We start from the raw sequence: 19,442 nt of genomic DNA on the forward strand, positions 1-19,442 counted from the left end.
AAATATTAAATATGTTTTTATATTTTTTAAAACTAACTTATATTAAAATTGTTAATATAAAAAATAAATTAATATACTTATTAAATAGTGTGTGTTAAAAATACTGAATGTAAATAAAAAACAAGTTTTGAAGGTAAACAAAATGATTTATCCTACTTTTGTTTGAAGACATGGACATAAAACAAATTCTCAGTCTCTTTGTTGTTTCATGTTTAACCTTTGTTTTGTCACCTTCTGAAAACAAAGATCCTTTAAGTTTTAAAATCAAGAAATCATTTTTGAATTTTCAGAACTATACCTTTTTAATATATCTCTTAATTTATATAATATTATTTTATTCTTTTGTCTTATATTCTCTTTTAATAATCCTCTCAAATTTTACTTTTTAAAGTTACCCCATTTCTAAATTCAGTATAGTCATACTTTCATTCACTTTTTCCTTGCGTTGAATTTAAATTGAACTACTTTTTCCCATTTCTATGTAAAATCAGTTTCGTTTTATTCTTCTTTCACATCACATCCCATCTAATACATGCACTAACACCTTTATTATTTATAATAGTAGTAACTACATAGTGTTTTCTATTATTAACAGTAATTTTATTGTAAAATATATCACAATTCTCTCTTTTTTTTTTAATGGGCCCTGAGATATATTTCTTTTTTGTTCTTTCGGCTCCTTTAGTCAGCCATAAAAAAAATGTGTCATTCTAAGAGTTTTAACATTGGTCCACCAAATCCTATGGCAGCTAACATGTTCAAATATTACACATCTTTACTACTACTTTTCATATCTATATCTATGCATCACCAATTTTATGCACATAATAATCGCCCTATGTTTTTGTTTAATTTTGTTTAATGAGATGCAGCGGAGTAAAAATCATTGAACACCTTCGTTTGTGGAAGACTATAAACAATTATAATAAATAATATGAATTTGTGAAGAAAATATTGGAGTTGTGCAATAAAAGTAACGAGGAAATAAGTTATTTCAATATGAAAAATAATTATTTGACACACCTAAATTTTTTACATTTATTTGACACTATTCTTACTTACTTTTTACTTTCTTCTTTCTTGAAAAAATACAAAACTTTACACTTTTGTGACCATTTTACCCTTGTTTTCTATATCAAATAAATGTAAAAGTGTGTCATAATATCATTTTTTATTTCAATATATGAATGAAAGAAAGAAAAGTTGTTGGTTGTGGAAGCAATGACGTAGAAAGAAGAAACGGTTCTTCATCTTCTTTTTATAATGAACTATAATATTTTAACAACTTTTTTTAATAATAGATTATTGATCCGTATATTTGAAACGGATCAATTATAAGCTAAGTTGTAAAATATTGTTAAAAGAATATTTTTCTATTATAATGGGTAACACAACAACTTACCTTGGAATTTAACTTCACTTTCAACCTTATTTACACAGGTACATATAAAAAAACCATTAAAAATTCAATATTGGATGTTTTTATTACATAATTAAAAATATCATTTCTTATTTTAATTAAAAAACAAATTTGTCTTAACGAAACAGCAGCGTGGCGTGGATTAGGTGGGTCCATCATAAAGATAGCTAACCATCTCTGCCAGCAAAGAAAGACACCAAAAATTATAGGCGCATCATCAGGCGCGCCGGATTCTTCTCCACAAACATTCTTCTTATCACTCTTAATCATTCAATCAATGTACCACTGGGAAAGCAAATCATCTCCTATCATCATTGCTTTTGTTTTTACTCAAATAGCTTATAATTCCCACAATATCCTCTCATAACCATTATAATCATAAGCAACCAATTTATCATTTCATAAATTCTCCAGTTTTGGCCCCAAGGAAAGTAGGACCACCAATAGCATCAGTACACAATGCTCATCAAATTCAACAAATTCTCAGATCACTACAAAGTCTGCATAACATGATTTCAAGGAATAGTAATACTTCTTTCTATCAATATGGTTTGCTCTCTACAACAGAATCAGCACACTCATAATTCATTAATAAAACAACGGTATTCTCTACTAATATAAGCTAAAATCTGTGATGAGGTGGTGTTTCTTCTGCAAATTTGTTCCACAAACCACCTTAGACAAAATTAAATTAATGGAGTTTTACTCAAATCTGTTTGTATACTTATTCTCTTTCAAACAAGGTCTTAAGTGCAACTGAGATTTCTCTTTTCGCACTCTTTCTTCCACAGGAATTATCTTGGAATTGATTTTGGGCATGCCTCGTGGCCATTCTATGCACCCTTTCATCCCACGAGTGATGTGTGGATTCATCGAGTCTGCAAAATTTCGTGGTCCCAATAATTCCCATTGTCTGAACCCACGGCTCTTAACAGAACGTGTTGCAAGTCTGACTTCACACTCACCAAAAGTAAGATCTTCGGAGTTTTGTTGCGCCATAGAAGAGTCAGAGTGTTTGCAACAACCATCCTGTGAATTTTCACAACATTCTGCTTCACTCCCTAATCCATTCACGTTTTGGTCAACATCGTGAAGATTATTGTTGAGGCGATGATCTTCATCAAGACTTACAATGTGGACGGTGGAAGAGGGAGCGGTAAGAGTGGAAAGGAAGCAGGGCTCAACTCCAATCACCCTCTCTTTAACTTTGATCTCATTCAAAGTGTCGAGAACAAGATTTGACTTTGTGAAATCACATGAAAGTTCAACATTGGGTGATTCGGGTGCACCCAGTTCATCACCTCTTGACCTCAAGAAACTTTGCAGATGCGCAATCAAGTGGATCATCTGGGTATACTTATCTTCCAGGGCAAGTTTGGCATCGAGTAGCTTCATTTGAATGCTCTCCTCTCTCCACATCTCTGCCACATGAAACATCTTCCTCTCTTCCTCCATCTCCTCACGAATCCCCTCCAGCTTAGCTCTGTCTTCTCCTATTTGCATCGCCAATCCGTTGCACACTTCCTCTATTATTTCTCTTTTTCTCCTTTCCTCCTTGTAGTTAATCATAAATTGCTCGGCATATAGTTTTGCTTCGGCCAGCTCATGTACCAATTTGGAGTTAAGTGATTCCATCCTCTCTTTACTTCTCCTTTCCCTGGCTAACTTATCCTTCAACTCCTCCAACACTGCTTCGTTCTTCTTCAGTTCCCGACGCTTCCAGAGGAACTTTTCCTCCTCCAGCTTTTTCTTAGAGGATTTGCGTTCTGATTTGAGGTTGTTAATGCAGGTTTGAGCCCGAAGGAGCTCCGAGAGAAGAACAGAGACAACAGAGGCACCGTTTAATTTAGCGTCTCTGAGAAGCTTCCTGCTATCACCTTGTGTGGCCTCTTCCTCTGTGCGCTTGACACGTGGTGGTGGAGAGGATTGAAGCTTGAGGACAGGGATGACGGAAAATAAGGTTTGTGAATGTATGAAAGTGAACGATATGAATGTTGTGAAGTGAAGAAGTGTATACCTTGTGAGAAGAGGAACGGTGGAAGAAGCGGAAGTGCCATAAACGCGCCGCGAGCTTCCTGGCGGAGAGATGAATTTTGGGGGTGGAGCGGCGGAAATTGACGGGAGAAGTGGCGGAAGGGACGTGGCCGGAAGAAATGGGATGTTTGCGAGTGTTGTTCATTGTTTGGTTTAGTTGAAGGATGAATGTTATGATGTGATGCTGCTCTCCATTCATAAATTTCATCACGCCCCTCTCCCTCTTTTGCATGAACCATTTTCAGTAGCAAAATATTTTTTTAACCATTTTTTTTATAACTTATTTTTTTAACCATTTTTTTTATAACTTTTTTAATTCAATTTATAAATATATTTAAAATAAGAAAAATTAATAAAAAGGTCTCTATTCATTCGTAATTTAATTCCTAAACTCTTTTCAGTAATTTTAATTTTTCAAATTTTAATTACGTATAATCTATTAAATACTTACTATGTATATATATCATTTTAAATTTGTGATCTCGACTGTTTTATGGACATAAAGGTGAAATGGTTCTCCAATAATTTCCTTTTTTTTAACTAAATATATAATAATAGAGTTATAATTACGAGAATCTAAAGAATCTTTATTTATAAGTAAGATTGATTGAACTTTTCTAAGTATAACTTGAATATGAATAATTAGATCTAAAATTTGTTATAATATTAACAAATGGGTCCATGATACTTTGTTAGATAACTTCTTATGATTCACATCTAAATTTGCTTTTAACAACTATAATATATTTTTAGAAACGTGTAACCATGACAAAACATATATTTCTCATGTTCATATTTTTTTTAATCCAATTTGATTTTGGGGTCCAAAAAGAAAACTTTAGTTTCGTTAAGTGTCAAGAAAAAAAATAAAAGCTTTAATTTTTTAATTATTATTTACGCAAATTCTGTTTTGTTGCTACTTATTTTTTTGCCACTTCTTTATTTTGTTACTGTTTTATTTTTGTAAATTAGTTTTTACCAACAAAGGCTCAATATATAAATTCAAGCTCCTCAACAAATTTGATTTAATAAACTAGGTAACAACAACTCGTGTTTTATAAACAGTTTTGCACATTTAATTTCTACCTTTTCACTATGCTTATATTATGTTTGTAAAAGGTTCAAGATGTGATAATGGAACGAACAAGAAGCAGTAACAATACTTTATTAATCACTTTTTTAAAAAAAAAATAAAATCATTACATTTTTTATCCAGAAAACCTTCCTCAATCTAAAGATATTTTTTTAAATCGTAAAACTATTTTTTCTCAACCTTATTATCATAACTATATAATACTTTTCAGAAATCTTGGCAATCTCACCATATGTAAATAGTCTTGCATTTGTGATGGCATGCTCATGGGGGTATCGCATCTTACAACCTACTAGGTTTGATTGTCCTAGTTTTCCTTCCTTTCTCTAATCTCTATTACATTTTAATCAATCATTTATTCACTACTTACTATACTACTTTGACAAATTCTTTCTTCAAAGCTACTTCATACTTGCAAATCCTACAGCATACCCATGTCTCTAATATTATCCATTTTACTACATGTCTAGTGCATTTTAATCCCTTAACCATTATGAAGATAATATTACATCTTTTGACTTTTTTACTCTTAACTAACATTACAAAACTAATAATCATAATAGTTTGGGTAAAATTAGTCTTTAATTGAGTAAATTGGAGTGTTTGATCTATAGAAAATTTTGCATTATAAACTTGTCTCTCCCTCTTTCAATGTAATATGTTATGTCTCACTTAGATGGCAGGTGTAAATAGGTTTTTCATTATTGCACAAGGTTTCCAAATCTGTCTTTCTTTCTTAACTTTTGCTAGGATTGGAACATGTCTTATGAGGAAACTTTAGGCATGGAGTGAGTGGGTGAGTGGAGTAAAACATGTGTACTTTTAAGCCTAATCAAATCTGGCGTTTAATTCTTTGATATTATGCTTTTTTGTGTATGTTGGGTCTCACTGTTCACCCACTTTCTCCTAATTGTGCCTATTTCAATTAATTCTGACCATAGCTACCATTAATAGAGTAGTAGACTGGTAGAAACTTAAATTGAAGAGCTTTTCTGACCCATTTCACTGTCAAACTCTCCTCCAATGATTCACAATGAATTTCAATTAAAATCATCCCTCACCATGTTTACTCCAGTTTATCTTCACTTATGTACATATTTTCATCTTATACATTCAGAATTTCATACAAAATAGAATTATTTATCTCAATGTTAAGAGATATTATGATTCAAGTATATCATCTATGAGATTTATTAATGGATGATAACAATAATGTATTTTAAATATCAATCTTTAATTCTTCTAAAACTTTTAAACTTTTTATGTTCAAAGTTTCACATCAATTAAATATAATATTATATAAATGAGTGAAAACTTTATTTTATAAATTGAGTTATATTTTAAATTTTATTTAACATTTTATATGATTATGATTGTTTTACCACTCTAAAAGGCCTCTTGTCAATATATGTGTCTTATATGTATATAAACACATATTCATCTTTTATTTTATCTGAGGTGAGACTTTGTTTTACCCAACAATCCTTGAAGTCAAGTAGATCTAATAAATTATTAAAGAAGAATGAAAAGTACAAATCATGCATGTGGATATAAATAAAGAAATGAAAAACAAGAGAAACAAAAAGGAAAATAAATAAAGAAATGTGAACAAAAATGTAATTTTTTTTTCACTTTGCTTTCTTAAAAAAGAGGAGGAAAAAAAATTTAAATAGTTTCCATCAAGTTTGTGATAAGATGGTTTTATGTAGAGTTGTCAAAACAGATAATCCGGCTCGATCCAACCTGGTCCACCACGGGTTGGTTACTTAGTGAATTAACCCAACCCGACTTGCTTATTAACAAACTAAAAATTTTCGAACCCTGCCCGACCTACCATGGGTTGGTGGGTTGAACGGGTTGTCTCACTGGCTCATTTAATTATAAGTTTTTTTAAATAAAAAAATTACAATTTTTTAATTCAAATCTAAATAAACATAGCACTAAAATGATGTTAAACTCCAAAGATAAATTCAAAATAAATAAAAAATATCATACAATCCAAGTGTAATCCAAAACATGTACAAAAGGCGAACAAAAAAGTTTTTAATATTGATAATTTTTGTATCACTTGTCCATTTATAATATTAGAGTCTTGAATAGATAAATCTATAGTATTTTTCTCTCTTGAAACATTTTCTTCTTTATCACAATCTACAATATAATAAAAAAATTAATAATATTAAAACACAAAATAATAAATAATTAAATTAAATTATGTGGGTTGGTGAGCCAACCCGGTGAGCTAAGTTGTAAACTAGCCCACATAAAAAATTGCATTTTTTTTCAAACCCAACCTGGCTCAAACCCGTGATGAGCCAGGATGACTCGTGGGTTACAATCCATTTTAACAACACTGAATTAAATAACTAAAATAATTTATTTTTGAATACTTTATTTTTTTTATGAGAAGTATTTATGGTATTTTATATACACGCTTAACTTTTTTCTTATTTTTTTACTAAAAAAAAGTTAACATATCCTTTTTTTCCCTTAGTTTAGGGTATCAAAACAAATTAATATATCAACCCTCTAAAATATGCGTTAGATTGAAACGAAACCATTACCAAGTGAAATTTCAACACAAACAAAATATAAATTTGAGAAATAAAAAAATAAATCATTATTGTATATGTCAATCATAAAGCAAAAACAAATATAATAGTATAATAAAACATCAAAATATTTAAAATTTGAAATTAAAAAAAGAAAAACTAAACTCAATTCATCAACCTAACTTAACTTACTATTATCACGTTTTGTTATCTCGTGTATCCATATGAAAAAATTAAAGGAGAAAATGTATTACTTTTCAAACTAAAACATATTTGGAAGGAACTCCAGAATAAACTACTTGCCCTCATTTTATTCAAATTTATATTCATGTCTTAATGTGTAGGTTATTTAATTTTTGTTTACTTGAGAAAACACGTGAAATTTCACGTGCTCATATATATATATATATATATATATATATATATATTGGGTTTGCTAATGTACGTACGCCTGTTTTTCAGTATATTTTAGCAATGTGTACCGGGTTTTAGTAGACAAAAATACTCTTATATATCATGAATTCTAACTTTTAAGGTTAAGGGTATTTTAATAATTTTCATTCTCAAATCTAAAAAAAAAGAAAAAAAACCAAACCCGTTCTGACCTCCCTCATTCTTCTCGACCCTTTCTCTTTTATCTCTCTTACTCCAACATTTTCTCTGTCATCCAACACTTGCCCTTAAACAATTTGTCTTTGTAAAGAGTTGAGTCATTGACATATTCACCTTTAGGCAAATGTTTATTCAAGATCTCTTCAATTTCACCATCTTCACTAACCTCTCTAATTTCATCATCTGCATATGTTGAATCATCATCTCTAAGAAAACCCGACCAATTACCAATTCCTTCGGATATCATTATGCTTGTGAAAATTAGATAAAATTATATACGACAAAAATTATAAAATGAAAACTCATTATAAAATCATTTTTTATAAGAAATTGTTTAACAACGAGTGTTTCTGATTTTTTCCAGGCCAATTACCAGTTTCTTTTGATGTCATTATGCTTCTGAAAATTAGATAAAATTAGATAAGACAAAAATTATAAAATGAAAACTCATTATAAAATCATTTTTTGTAAGAAATTGTTTAAGAGAGTATTTTTTATTTTTTCCAGGTCAATTACCAATTCCTTTATGTTTGTGAAAATTGGATAAAATTAGATAAGACAAAAATTATAAAATGAAAACTCAATATAAAATCATTTTTTGTAAGTTTGTTTAAGAGCCAATGTTTCTGATTTTTTCGCTACCATAGGATGATACACAAAATGTTGGAGTGAGAGAGATAAAAGAGAAAGAGGGTTGAGGAATGAGGGAGGTGAATAAGGGTTTAGAGGGTTTATTTTTATTTTTTTTAATTTTGAGAATAAAAATTATTAAAATACCCTTAACCTTAAAACTTATAATTCATGATGTATAAGAATATTTTTGTCTACTAAAATATGATACACATTGCTAAATTGTACCAACTGATACACGTTATCAAACATAAGCATATTTTTGTCTACTAAAATATGATACACATTGCTAAATTGTACCAACTGATACACGTTATCAAACATAAGAATATTTTTGTCTACTAAAATATGATACACATTGCTAAATTGTATCAACTGATACACGTTATCAAACCCCGATGTATGTATGTGTATATATATATATATATATATATATATATATCCTTGTAAGACATTTTCATTTATTATGTTCATATTCGTAAACTATTCATACATTATTATTTTAGCTCAGGCCCGCATCACCTCTGCCAACAAGGAAAACATTATAATACGTAAAATATTAAAGTTCACTGCATGACGACAAATTATGGTTCAAAAAACAAAAACTTTTTGACTGTTTTATTTACATATGCGTTGAAAATGTAATACCTCATCTCTTCCCTTTCGGTAGCCGAGTGAAGAATGATGTTTGGATCGAGAAAAGAATAAGAACAATAACGAATGATTCAATGACCCATGATGCCTCAATAATATACATATATATATAATTTATTTTTTCCTTTTTCCTACTTGGCGTCTCAATCTAATGGCCACTCATAGTCATGGCATACTATAGTACCTAATTTTCTCTTCGTACTCTCCGATCATTGTCGTTTTGTGGACTGTGTTTGAGGTTCAAACATATTCAACTTAGGAGGTAACTCTCTTTGAAATGTACGCTAATATTATTACAGGAAAATTGTAATTACTAGGAACTTGTCTTATCTTTTTAATTTTGCAGCATCTCCCAACTTTTATATTGGATAAATTGAAGAGGAAATTGATTGACCAGGTATTTGGACCAGAGAAGATGGAAGATTTATTCACTCAGTCACTCGTTAATTTCACACACTAACAAAAGATAAAGCTTAGTCGGACATAACATACACGTGTTTTAATAATATGATAGTATTTGGTCAAGGAAGCCACCTGCAGCGGCCACGACTAAGAACCAGACCACATTCTAGGTGCCGTCACAACAATTATAAATTATAACTCAACTTACATTATCCACATTCATTTCCTCTCTCTCTATATATGTACCTATGAAATGAAATTCAAACACATCCACCCTCACAAAACTTCATTTTTAATAGCAAGGACTTAATAATCATCTTCATTTTATTAATTATACGCATCGTACTCAAAGGATTATAAGCAACTTTTTGATCCTACATCTGAGAAAATATGGGAAACTGTTGTGTGGCAGCGTCGTCAATGGAGTGGGACGGCGAGGACTGGAGTGATTTGAAGACGAAGAAGGTGTTTGATGAATCACATGGTAATCATGGATTGGGTTTGGGGAAAGTGCAGAAGGAGAAGCTTATGGGAGCGGTAAGAGCTTCTCCCGATGGCAATGGGAAGGTGAAGATGGTGATTTCAAAGAAAGAGTTGGCTCAACTGTTGGGGAAGCCACACCAGATTGGTAAGAAAACCAATTCTGCAGAAGCAGTTCTGCTCAGCTTAATAAAAGCAAGATATCAGCATTCTCGTCACGACTTGTGGACACCCGTCTTAGAGACTATTCCTGAGGTTTCTTGATTCATTCAAGATTACAACTCTGTATACATTCGTCAAATACCTTATTCATTTTCATCATTCATTGTATAGAAAGGCAAGAATCCATTTTCATGTAAACTTGTAGGGAATCCGTATGAATAAATTATTTGAATCGATTTCGATTTATATTACTGGAGTCGCAACTTTGGAATTTAAACCCTAATTCGCCTTACGCTTACTATCCATTTGGTATTTTTACTCAGTTTATTTTTAATTTGTACTAGTAATTCAACCAAGGCGGACTTTTTCAAAATATCATACTTGACCATTTTCTTTGTGAAAGCATATGTATATCTGTTGAGGTCAGAAAAAAAAATGAGACATCGAGGAAAAGTTTCGACAAAGACGAAGACATTGAAGGAGGAGATATGATGTAAATAAGAACAGACTTAGAAGAAAATGGAAACATAGATTAGGAAAGGTGATCGAAATGAAGACTACTATAAGAGTTAAGTGAACGAAAGATGATCAAGAATTCGAGTAACATAACTAAGAGATAATATAGAAACACATCAAACAAAAGTGGATGGGAAGGAAGTTAGTCTAGGATAATTGTTGCAAAACATGGGTTGAATGGACACAACCTACTTGAATAGTTTTGAGACAATTATTATAATTTGTGTAATTTTATTTTATTTTATTGTGATTTAATGGTTAAAAAAGGGAAAAAATATAAATAGTCTATTCAAATATAAAATAAAAAATGACAAATTGTGATTACAATTCAAACACTATAAAAATGTCTCCAAAATGAAAAATAATAAATTTAGTAATGATTGTTTCAATGTGGATCATTGCTTTCATATATTTTTTGTATTAATTTAGTTTCTTGTAATTTACATTTTTGAACAGTACAATCTATCTTCATCTTTTTTTACTTTTCTTTACATAACTCATTCATTCTTCAAATACAAAACACAAAAATATGATTATTGAAAAAATGTACAATTGAAATTTACATTAAAAGATATTGGTTCACAGCATAAGTGACTTACATATTAATTTCATCTTAATTGTGAAATTATAAAAGCAACATACTTTAAGTTAAATTTAAACACGAGTTTAATAGTCTCATTTTCGCATCGAGTTAACTTGGTTCATCTCAAACGCGTTGAACAATGAACCAAAATCCACGAGAAACAATCTAAAAAATAGTCTATTTAAATTCCAATTCCTTCTTCATGTTGATATTGCATTATTAATAACATACTATTAAAAATTACGTTATATAGTGGCTTTAGAAGTTAAATGAATAAGAAAAGCATCATGGTTAATAACATACTATATTTATATATGAATTTTTAGTCAATGTTTTGAAAGTCTATAATCTTTAACGTGATGATTTAAAGGAATGTTGAAAACATTACACATTATGTACATGTACTTTGGCTAAAAAAATTGTGAAAAAAATTATAATGTAAATTAGCATGTATAGTAGGAAAAAAAACAAATATAATAATTATTTGAAGCTAAGAGTTTAACTTTTGAATTTAAATTTCTAAAATTTTAAATGATTCTCCAATCTTAAGTTTTGAGCTCAATAATTTCTTCATAATTTTATGTTAAAGTAGTCTTCGATAGTTATAATAAGTGAACATATAAACTATTCAACTCATAAAACTTCTTATATTATCTAATATTTGGGTTGTTTTTAATATTCAAAGATATTATCTTAATTTTAAGTATTTTTTTTTACTCTTTCAAAATTAGATTGAATGATGTATATAAAATTAAGTTCAGTGCTAGAAAAAAAAATAATGATTAAATAAAAATAATAAAAATAAAAATCACAATAAAGTCAAACAATTTTTATTTAAAAAATAAGGATATAAGATAAAATTGTAAGTAAGGAATATGATTAGACAGAACGTGGGTTGAGACATGGAGAGCGTTTACGTTCTTTTGGTGTTTTTATTGTGTGTTCTAACCTGTAATTCACATTGTGCACGAAGATTTTTTCTCTGAATAATTATACCAGAGAGGATGTTCTTGCAGCCCAGTAATTAGTTATATGCGTAAAGATAATAATGGATCCGTGTGGAATCTTTGTATCAAAAAGTCATTTAATTTGGCAACGTGAAAATTAATTAAGTGGCTCATCACCACGTCTAATGACGATGCAGTAAGAAAAATTTCAATCATTCGCAGTTCATAATAAGATTATAAGTGAAGAATTACTGTTGTTTTTGCAGATAGCTTGTTAAGGATATCTTTCTACAGGTATAAAAAAAACGTAGAAAATATTCATTTTTCTAAGCAGCTTCAAATGTTGACTTCAGATAGGAATTTAATTTAAGTAATAATGCGGAATATTTGTGTTTATTCAAAAATGACACCCTATGATTAATCCAACAGTGACAGTTATTAATCAAAGACAAATAGATTCCAATTCCAAGATTCGATAAGTTCCCATTCACTGGGTAAGTGAAAACCCTAAGCTTAGTCGTATCACGTACACGACATACACGTGATGTTTGGAATTGTACTGTTTGGTCAAGAAAGCCACCTTAGTTGTAAGAGCCGTCATGAGAATGGAATAGTGAAAAAAATCATGCCCCACCCCTTATCCCTATATATACGTAAGTACCAGGTTGAATCAGCTTCAACTTCACCGATCTCTCTATAATCATCAGAAACTGCTGCAATCTGAAATCTGTAATCTGTTGGTAGATTTTGTTCATCTGAGAAAATATGGGAAACTGTTGCAAGGCGGCATCATCAATGGAGTGGGACGGAGAGGACTGGAGTGATTTGAAGTCGAAGAAGATGATGAGATCGAGAAAAGTGTTTGACGAAAGTGGTGGTGATGTGCTGAGTTTAGCGAAAGTGCAGAAATTGAAGCTTATGGGGTCGCTAAGAGCTTCTCCTGATGAGAATGGAAAGGTGAAGATAATGATTTCAAAGAAGGAGTTGGCAAAACTGTTGTCGGGGAAGCAACAACAGGTAAATAAGAAGCAAGCAGTGAGAGGTTCTGCAGAAGATGTTCTCCTTCGCTTAATGAAGGCCAGAGATCATGAATCTGGTCAGGGATTGTGGATGCCTGCTCTAGAGACTATTCCTGAGTCTAGTTGATTGAAGATGCCATCATGAATCTGTGGGAAAAAGCTTGCATATAGAAGGTTATCTGTGTCTGTAATTGTATAGAACAGCTAAGAAATTATATCAGCTAACATTTCCATCTAAAATTATAGGAAAGAGAATGCGGAACATGTACTTCTTATGAATAAATTATTACTTAATGTGTTATGCCATCTGTTTTCTATACTCTAGGTAAGTTATCTTTTCTGTTGTTTAGTTGCAGAGTTCCTTTGTAGAGCTTCTGTATATACCTTTGAAAGTAAATAATAGTTTTAGTCTAATAAGATAATAAGAGAATGATATTTGTTTCTCATGGTTCTATTTCTCAGTCTTTTCTTCTCTACATAACTTCTCTTATAATTGTCCACTAATTTTGCATCCTTATTATTATTGACTTTGGGATTTCAAATGATAAGATTCAAAGTCAAAAAATTAATAGCGCATAATAATAATATATTATAATGGCTTTAAAGTTAGTTTTTTTGGATAAAATACTTAAGTTCTTTTAAATACTGTGATACTTAGGTATGACATTTACATTTGTGGAAATGATAAATTATTATTGTAAGTTAACATTGTTGTTGGCAACGGGCATGGAAATTTAACTTGTTTTATTATGAAAATCATGCTATAAATTAAATAATATATGTATTATATTTTAATGGAACAATTGTTACTGGTGATGAAATGTCAGGTTAGCTTGGCTTACATTAAAATTCAACTTGACCAATCTAACTTAATTTGAATTCAACGTCTTCAAATTACCACAAGTTAATAGCATGTAGATTATTTGTGTTGGAAATTAATAGGAGAGAGTATTGAATTCAGTTCATATTGGACTAAAGTTTTCTTTGAAACATATTTAATTTAGTTTTAAATAAAAAAACAAATATATTGGACCTATATGTAGAAAAAAAGACTTATATGTAATTTTAATAATTATTTTTGTAATAGATTGTAGTTTTGTGCAATTTATTACTAAATTATAATAAAATTTAAACGTATTTTATTGAATTTCATTAATATTTCTTAAATGACAATAGATAAGTTTCGACAAGTGAATCTAAACTCATCCATTTATATTAATATAAATTCGATTTTTTTTTTCATTTGAAAATGTGCTTACCTAATGTAATTTATTTGACTTGTTAATTTTCATGGTTGTACTTCTCTGTTCACCGTTGATTGAACATCCATTTTGGGGGCTTTATATTATAAACTTTAAAACAATACTAATCATGGTTATGGAGAGGGTTAACGCTGGGTGAAGTCTTTTAATATATATATGAGAAAGGGGCGGATTCAATTTGAAACTCTAGAAGGAGAGATAATATATTGCAGATTAAAGTTTACTTATTACATTATGAATTCAATATATGAATAGGACAATTTTAGAGAAAGTCTTCATTGACCAGATCTCTTTGGATCATATTCATTCAAACTGCTGCTGATGTTTTAAACTGTTATAGTTGAGACATAACTTTTTGACGTGTAATTAACAATTCAGTTTCAGATGTGGTTCTTAACTATTATGGCTTGGACCCTTAAACATTTGGATTGGAGAACAAATGAATGAAACACATCGAGCATATTGTGTTTCACGTTATTTTAATTCTTACGGACCCAAAATGTCTATAAAAATAAGTGTGAACTATGCAGATTACATTCGTGTTTCTTAAGCCATTATCTTTTCCAAATATCCTTTCTACATTGTTTGCAGAACATATATACAGAGAAACTTGAAACTGACCGACTAAGAAGATGACTTGTATTCCTTTCTTACTTAATATCACTGATTGAAATATCTCTCACAAATAACATACTCTCTCATAGTTCTCTCTATCACATAATTATTTGTATATTTTCAAGTGAACATAAACATCTATAGTTCATAAACATCTATAAGTGAACAAAAGATTTGTACCTTTAAAGAACCTGAAAGCTACAAAGAAGTTATGTTGCATAAAGAAAAAGACAAGTAGTACAAAGTCATGTAAAAATAAATGAAACCCTTGTACACGTGAACCGCACCTTTGAATTGGTAAAGCTGCTTTAAGACAAGATAGCACTAAAAAATAAGTAAGTGTTCAAATTGAAATCAGAAGAAAATAACTCACAACTAAAGTAAAAGGCAAAGTTTTGGTTATGAACGGCCTTGGTTAGAAGAACAAGATTTATTTTGAGATATTTTCATCCATGATTAAAATATCTTCGGTTAGAGTTGTATTGGGTTTGACAACAAGTTTAAATTTAGAAATTGGTTAACTTGATATGAAAACAACCTTTATTCATGGTGACTTAAAGGAAAAGATTTATATGGAATAACCTTAAAGTTTTACAATAAAAAAACAAGAAAAAACTGATTTACAAATTGAAAAGAGCTTGTATAATAGTTCAAACGGAAATGTAAAAAATTTAATTTTTTTTTATGATAAATCACGATTATGAAAAGGCTTCTTTGGATCATTGTATATTTGTAAAAAAAAAAAATCTTTAACGTAAAATTTATTATTTTCTTGATGTTGGCGTATTAATTATTGGTCATAGCATGAATGGGACTCAAAGTTTTAAAAGAGAGTTAAACAAATTCTTTGCAATAAAGACCAGAATTTGGGTCCAACAAAACGGATCCCTGATATGTATAATAAAGGGTAAGGATACATCAATATCCAATTTTTTATTTCAAATCCATTCAACACCAATAAAAAAGTATTTTACTTTAAACTATAAAATTATTTAAATTAAGTAGGAAAAGTAAAAATATTATTTACCTATAGAAATATTATCTAATTCTTTAAAAAAGTGTAGAAAAATTAAGAGGTGATTGTGACGGAGAGAGAAGAAAAGAAGAATAGGACCCATAACTTGAATATGTTCATTTTGTTTTGCAATCAAAAAGATATGATACATCCCCTTTATTTGAAACAATAGTAGAAGCAAAAGATCATAAATGGTGGGAACATACACATGTTATTGCTTAAGACCATACTATTTTTGGTCAAGGAGCCATCTTTCCGGGATGCCATGCACGACAATGAGACCCCATCTACGTCTCCGTGTCCTCACCAGCAATTATATTATAAATTAATCAAAACTTCAACTTTCCAAAATCCACGGACAGTATTCGCATTATCCATTTCCCGATTATATATAATAATATAACAGAGCTTGACATACAACATACTCAAAGAATTTGAAGCAATTAATCTGTAAGGATGGGAAACTGTTGCAAGGCAGCTTCATCAAGCAAGGTGTTTGATGAAGGTCATCCGGAGAAGCTGATGGAAACACTGGGAGTTTCTCCTGACGCGAATGGGAAGGTGAAGATAACGATATCGAAGAAGGAGTTGGCAGAATTGTTGAATAAGCAGGAAGATGTTGATGGGCGAGCTTCTGCTGAACAAGTTCTTCTTCGCTTAATGAGAAAGGCGAGAGAAAATGATGGTGCTCACAGATTGTGGAGGCCTGTGCTAGAGACTATTTCTGAGCTTATTTGACCAGTTGTTCATCAGATCAATATCAAACTGCTCAAAGCTTTCATCAGTAAATCAGCAAGAAATGGAGCATAATTTTTCTTTCAAAACCTTTTCCAGTAAAATAAAATATATGTTAGTAGTATACATGTCGATAAATTATTCAAGAATACGTCTTCTTTCTTGGAATCTGTGTTTCACATGAATTTCATGGACGACACCGTTTTATTTATGTCATCTTTCGGTTGGTCAAAAAGAAAAAGGCAGAGAAATATTTCATCTGTTTTCACAATTTCTAAGATAATTAAAGTTATTTTTTATGGTACACAAGAGGCTTATGTTTTCTGATCAATGATTGAAGGGAATCATACCGAAAAGACTTATTCATTTATCATTATTAGAACAGGCCCAGCACTGTGCACTTGCAACGTTGGTGGCCCAATTCCTTTCCTGGCCCATATGGCATGTTAATCTGAAAGTGGGTTGCGTGCGTGGCATAACGCAGAAAAGAAATATCGAGAGAGAGAAAGATGAGACGGAGAGCGAGAGGCGATGAAGGTGGAAGGGAACGGCGACTCCCTCAACGGCGGCCTGAAGCGGTGGTGGCCGGAGCACCAGAAGAAGAAAATGTAGATCGGAAAACGGTAAGTAATGCAAACTGAATATTTCTTTATTCTGTTAAAAGTAATAAAGTCTGAATACATTGACGTTAAGGGAAAAAGGGGGAAGGAACCCTATATATACAGGATTCCATGAAAGGGGGGAAAAACCGAACAGACACACAAAATAAGTTAACTGTTGAAAAACAGTTAAGAGAATCAACAGTGATTCTCAATAGCCTCCCCTCAAGCTGGACAGTGTATGTTTACCAGTCCAAGCTTGGGAATAATGGTTCCAAACTTGACACGATGCGGAAATTTCGTGAAGATATCAGCAAGTTGGTCTTCGGACCGGACGGGGAGAAGATGTAAAAGGCGCTCCTGGAGTTTTTCACGAACCACGTGACAATCAAGCTCTATGTGCTTGGTGCGTTCGTGGAAACTTGGATTGTGGGCTATGTGGCGAGCCGATTTGTTGTCGCAATATAAAACAGGAACCCCAGATTCTTCAATTTGAAGGTCTTGTATAAGATAATGGAGCCACTGTATTTCGCATACAGTGGCAGCAAGGGCCCTGTATTCCGCTTCAGTGGAAGATCTGGAGACAGTCTTCTGCTTCTTAGATTTCCAGGAAATGAGTGATGATCCAAGAAAAACACAAAAGCCTGTGGTGGATCTCCTTGTGTTAGGACAAGTGGCCCAGTCGGAGTCACTAAAAGCCTTTAGTTGTTTTGGAGAATCAGCTGCAAAGAATAAACCTTCAGAGGGTGAGGACTTTATATATCTTAGTATATGTTGAACAGCTTGATAGTGATAATGAGTAGGTTTTTGCATAAATTGACTGAGAAGATTGACAGTAAAACATAAATCTGGCCTGGTATTAGTAAGGTAGAGTAACTTCCCTATCAGTCTTCGATATGATTCAGGATCAGTCAAATAGTTGTCCTCTTTGTATAGAGTGCTGGTGTCCTTTAGGAAGGGAGTAGAAGAAGGCTTGCAACCTTCCATCCCTGTTTCCTCAAGTATGTCCAGGGCATACTTCCTCTGACATAGATGAATTCCCTTCTTGGATCTTGCCACTTCAAGTCCAAGGAAGTATTTAAGTTCTCCAAGATTCTTAATACGAAACCTTTTGTGCAAAAGCTCCTTTATGCAGTTTATTTCTTCCATAGAATTTCCTGCTAACACAATATCATCCACATATACAAGTAGAGCAGTAAAACCAGTAGCAGTTCTTTTGGTAAACAATGAGTGATCGGATTTGGATTGACTGTAATTCACAGATATAAGAAAGGCAGATAACTTCTCAAACCACTGCCTACTGGCTTGCTTTAAACCATATAAAGACTTATTTAGCTTACAGACCAAACCTTCTTTACTAGTATCCATACCTGGGGGTAATTGCATATACACTTCTTCATTTAAATCTCCATGTAGGAAAGCATTATCAACATCAAGTTGGTGTAAAAACCAATTATTTGAAGCAGCAAGAGCAATAAGAAGTCTAACAGTAGTAAGTTTAGCTACAGGGGCAAATGTGTCAAGATAGTCTATTCCTTCCTGTTGGGTATAACCCTTGGCAACTAATCGGGCTTTATGTCTCTCAATACTACCATCCGCTTTGTATTTAATTTTGTACACCCATTTGCATCCTATGGGGAATTTTCCAGGGGGTAATTGAGTTAGGGTCCAGGTTTGATTTTCTTCTAAAGCTTTGATTTCCTTATCCATAGCTTCTCTCCATTCAGCCTTGATTTTAGCTTCAGTATAAGATTGGGGTTCTTTGTTATTAGTAATAGTCATGATGTATTTTGAATATTTCGCAGACAAATTGCTACAATTTAACACACTATTTATAGGATAGGCAGTTTTAAAAGTATTTTTAATGGATAAAGATTGATGAACCTGATGAACATAGTCTTTTAGATAGTCAGGAGTCTTTCTGAGCCTGTTGGATCTTCTGCTTATATGGTTCTCTTGATCTTCAGTGTCGTTGTTGTTGTCTCTGTTAGCAGAGGCTTGTTCTTGTCCTTCCTGGTCATCAGACTCGTTATTGCTATTTTCAATTAAAGGATAGGAGGAGTCTTTTAGAAGATCATTGAGAGATTCAGTTTTCTCTTCACTGCTGACATT

At 31.4% G+C, this 19,442-nt stretch overlaps 4 protein-coding genes across 4 annotated transcripts; 3 read left to right on the forward strand and 1 right to left on the reverse strand.

Moving 5' to 3' along the window:
- Positions 1 to 1,873: 1,873 nt before the first annotated feature.
- Positions 1,874 to 3,718, reverse strand: LOC124833634 (uncharacterized). Its single transcript, XM_047308157.2, has 2 exons — positions 3,438 to 3,718; positions 1,874 to 3,352 (listed from the first exon to the last, which is right to left on the reverse strand). Exons 1-2 carry the CDS (start codon positions 3,684 to 3,686, stop codon positions 2,123 to 2,125), a joined length of 1,479 nt encoding a protein of 492 aa, XP_047164113.2. The 5' UTR covers positions 3,687 to 3,718; the 3' UTR covers positions 1,874 to 2,122.
- Positions 3,719 to 9,787: 6,069 nt separating this feature from the next.
- Positions 9,788 to 10,141, forward strand: LOC124833640 (uncharacterized). The gene has a single exon (XM_047308165.1). It carries the CDS (start codon positions 9,788 to 9,790, stop codon positions 10,139 to 10,141), a length of 354 nt encoding a protein of 117 aa, XP_047164121.1.
- A 2,678-nt stretch (positions 10,142 to 12,819) lies between these two features.
- On the forward strand, positions 12,820 to 13,306 carry LOC124833633 (uncharacterized). Its single transcript, XM_047308156.2, has one exon. It carries the CDS (start codon positions 12,851 to 12,853, stop codon positions 13,229 to 13,231), a length of 381 nt encoding a protein of 126 aa, XP_047164112.1. The 5' UTR covers positions 12,820 to 12,850; the 3' UTR covers positions 13,232 to 13,306.
- Positions 13,307 to 16,430: 3,124 nt separating this feature from the next.
- LOC148207093 (uncharacterized) lies at positions 16,431 to 17,012 on the forward strand. Its single transcript, XM_088116338.1, has one exon. It carries the CDS (start codon positions 16,453 to 16,455, stop codon positions 16,732 to 16,734), a length of 282 nt encoding a protein of 93 aa, XP_087972464.1. The 5' UTR covers positions 16,431 to 16,452; the 3' UTR covers positions 16,735 to 17,012.
- The last annotated feature ends 2,430 nt before the right edge of the window (positions 17,013 to 19,442 follow it).

The sequence above is a fragment of the Vigna umbellata genome, chromosome 1, assembly GCF_029865625.1.
Source record: "Vigna umbellata cultivar VRB3 chromosome 1, Vumbellata_1.0, whole genome shotgun sequence".
NCBI lineage: Eukaryota > Viridiplantae > Streptophyta > Magnoliopsida > Fabales > Fabaceae > Vigna > Vigna umbellata.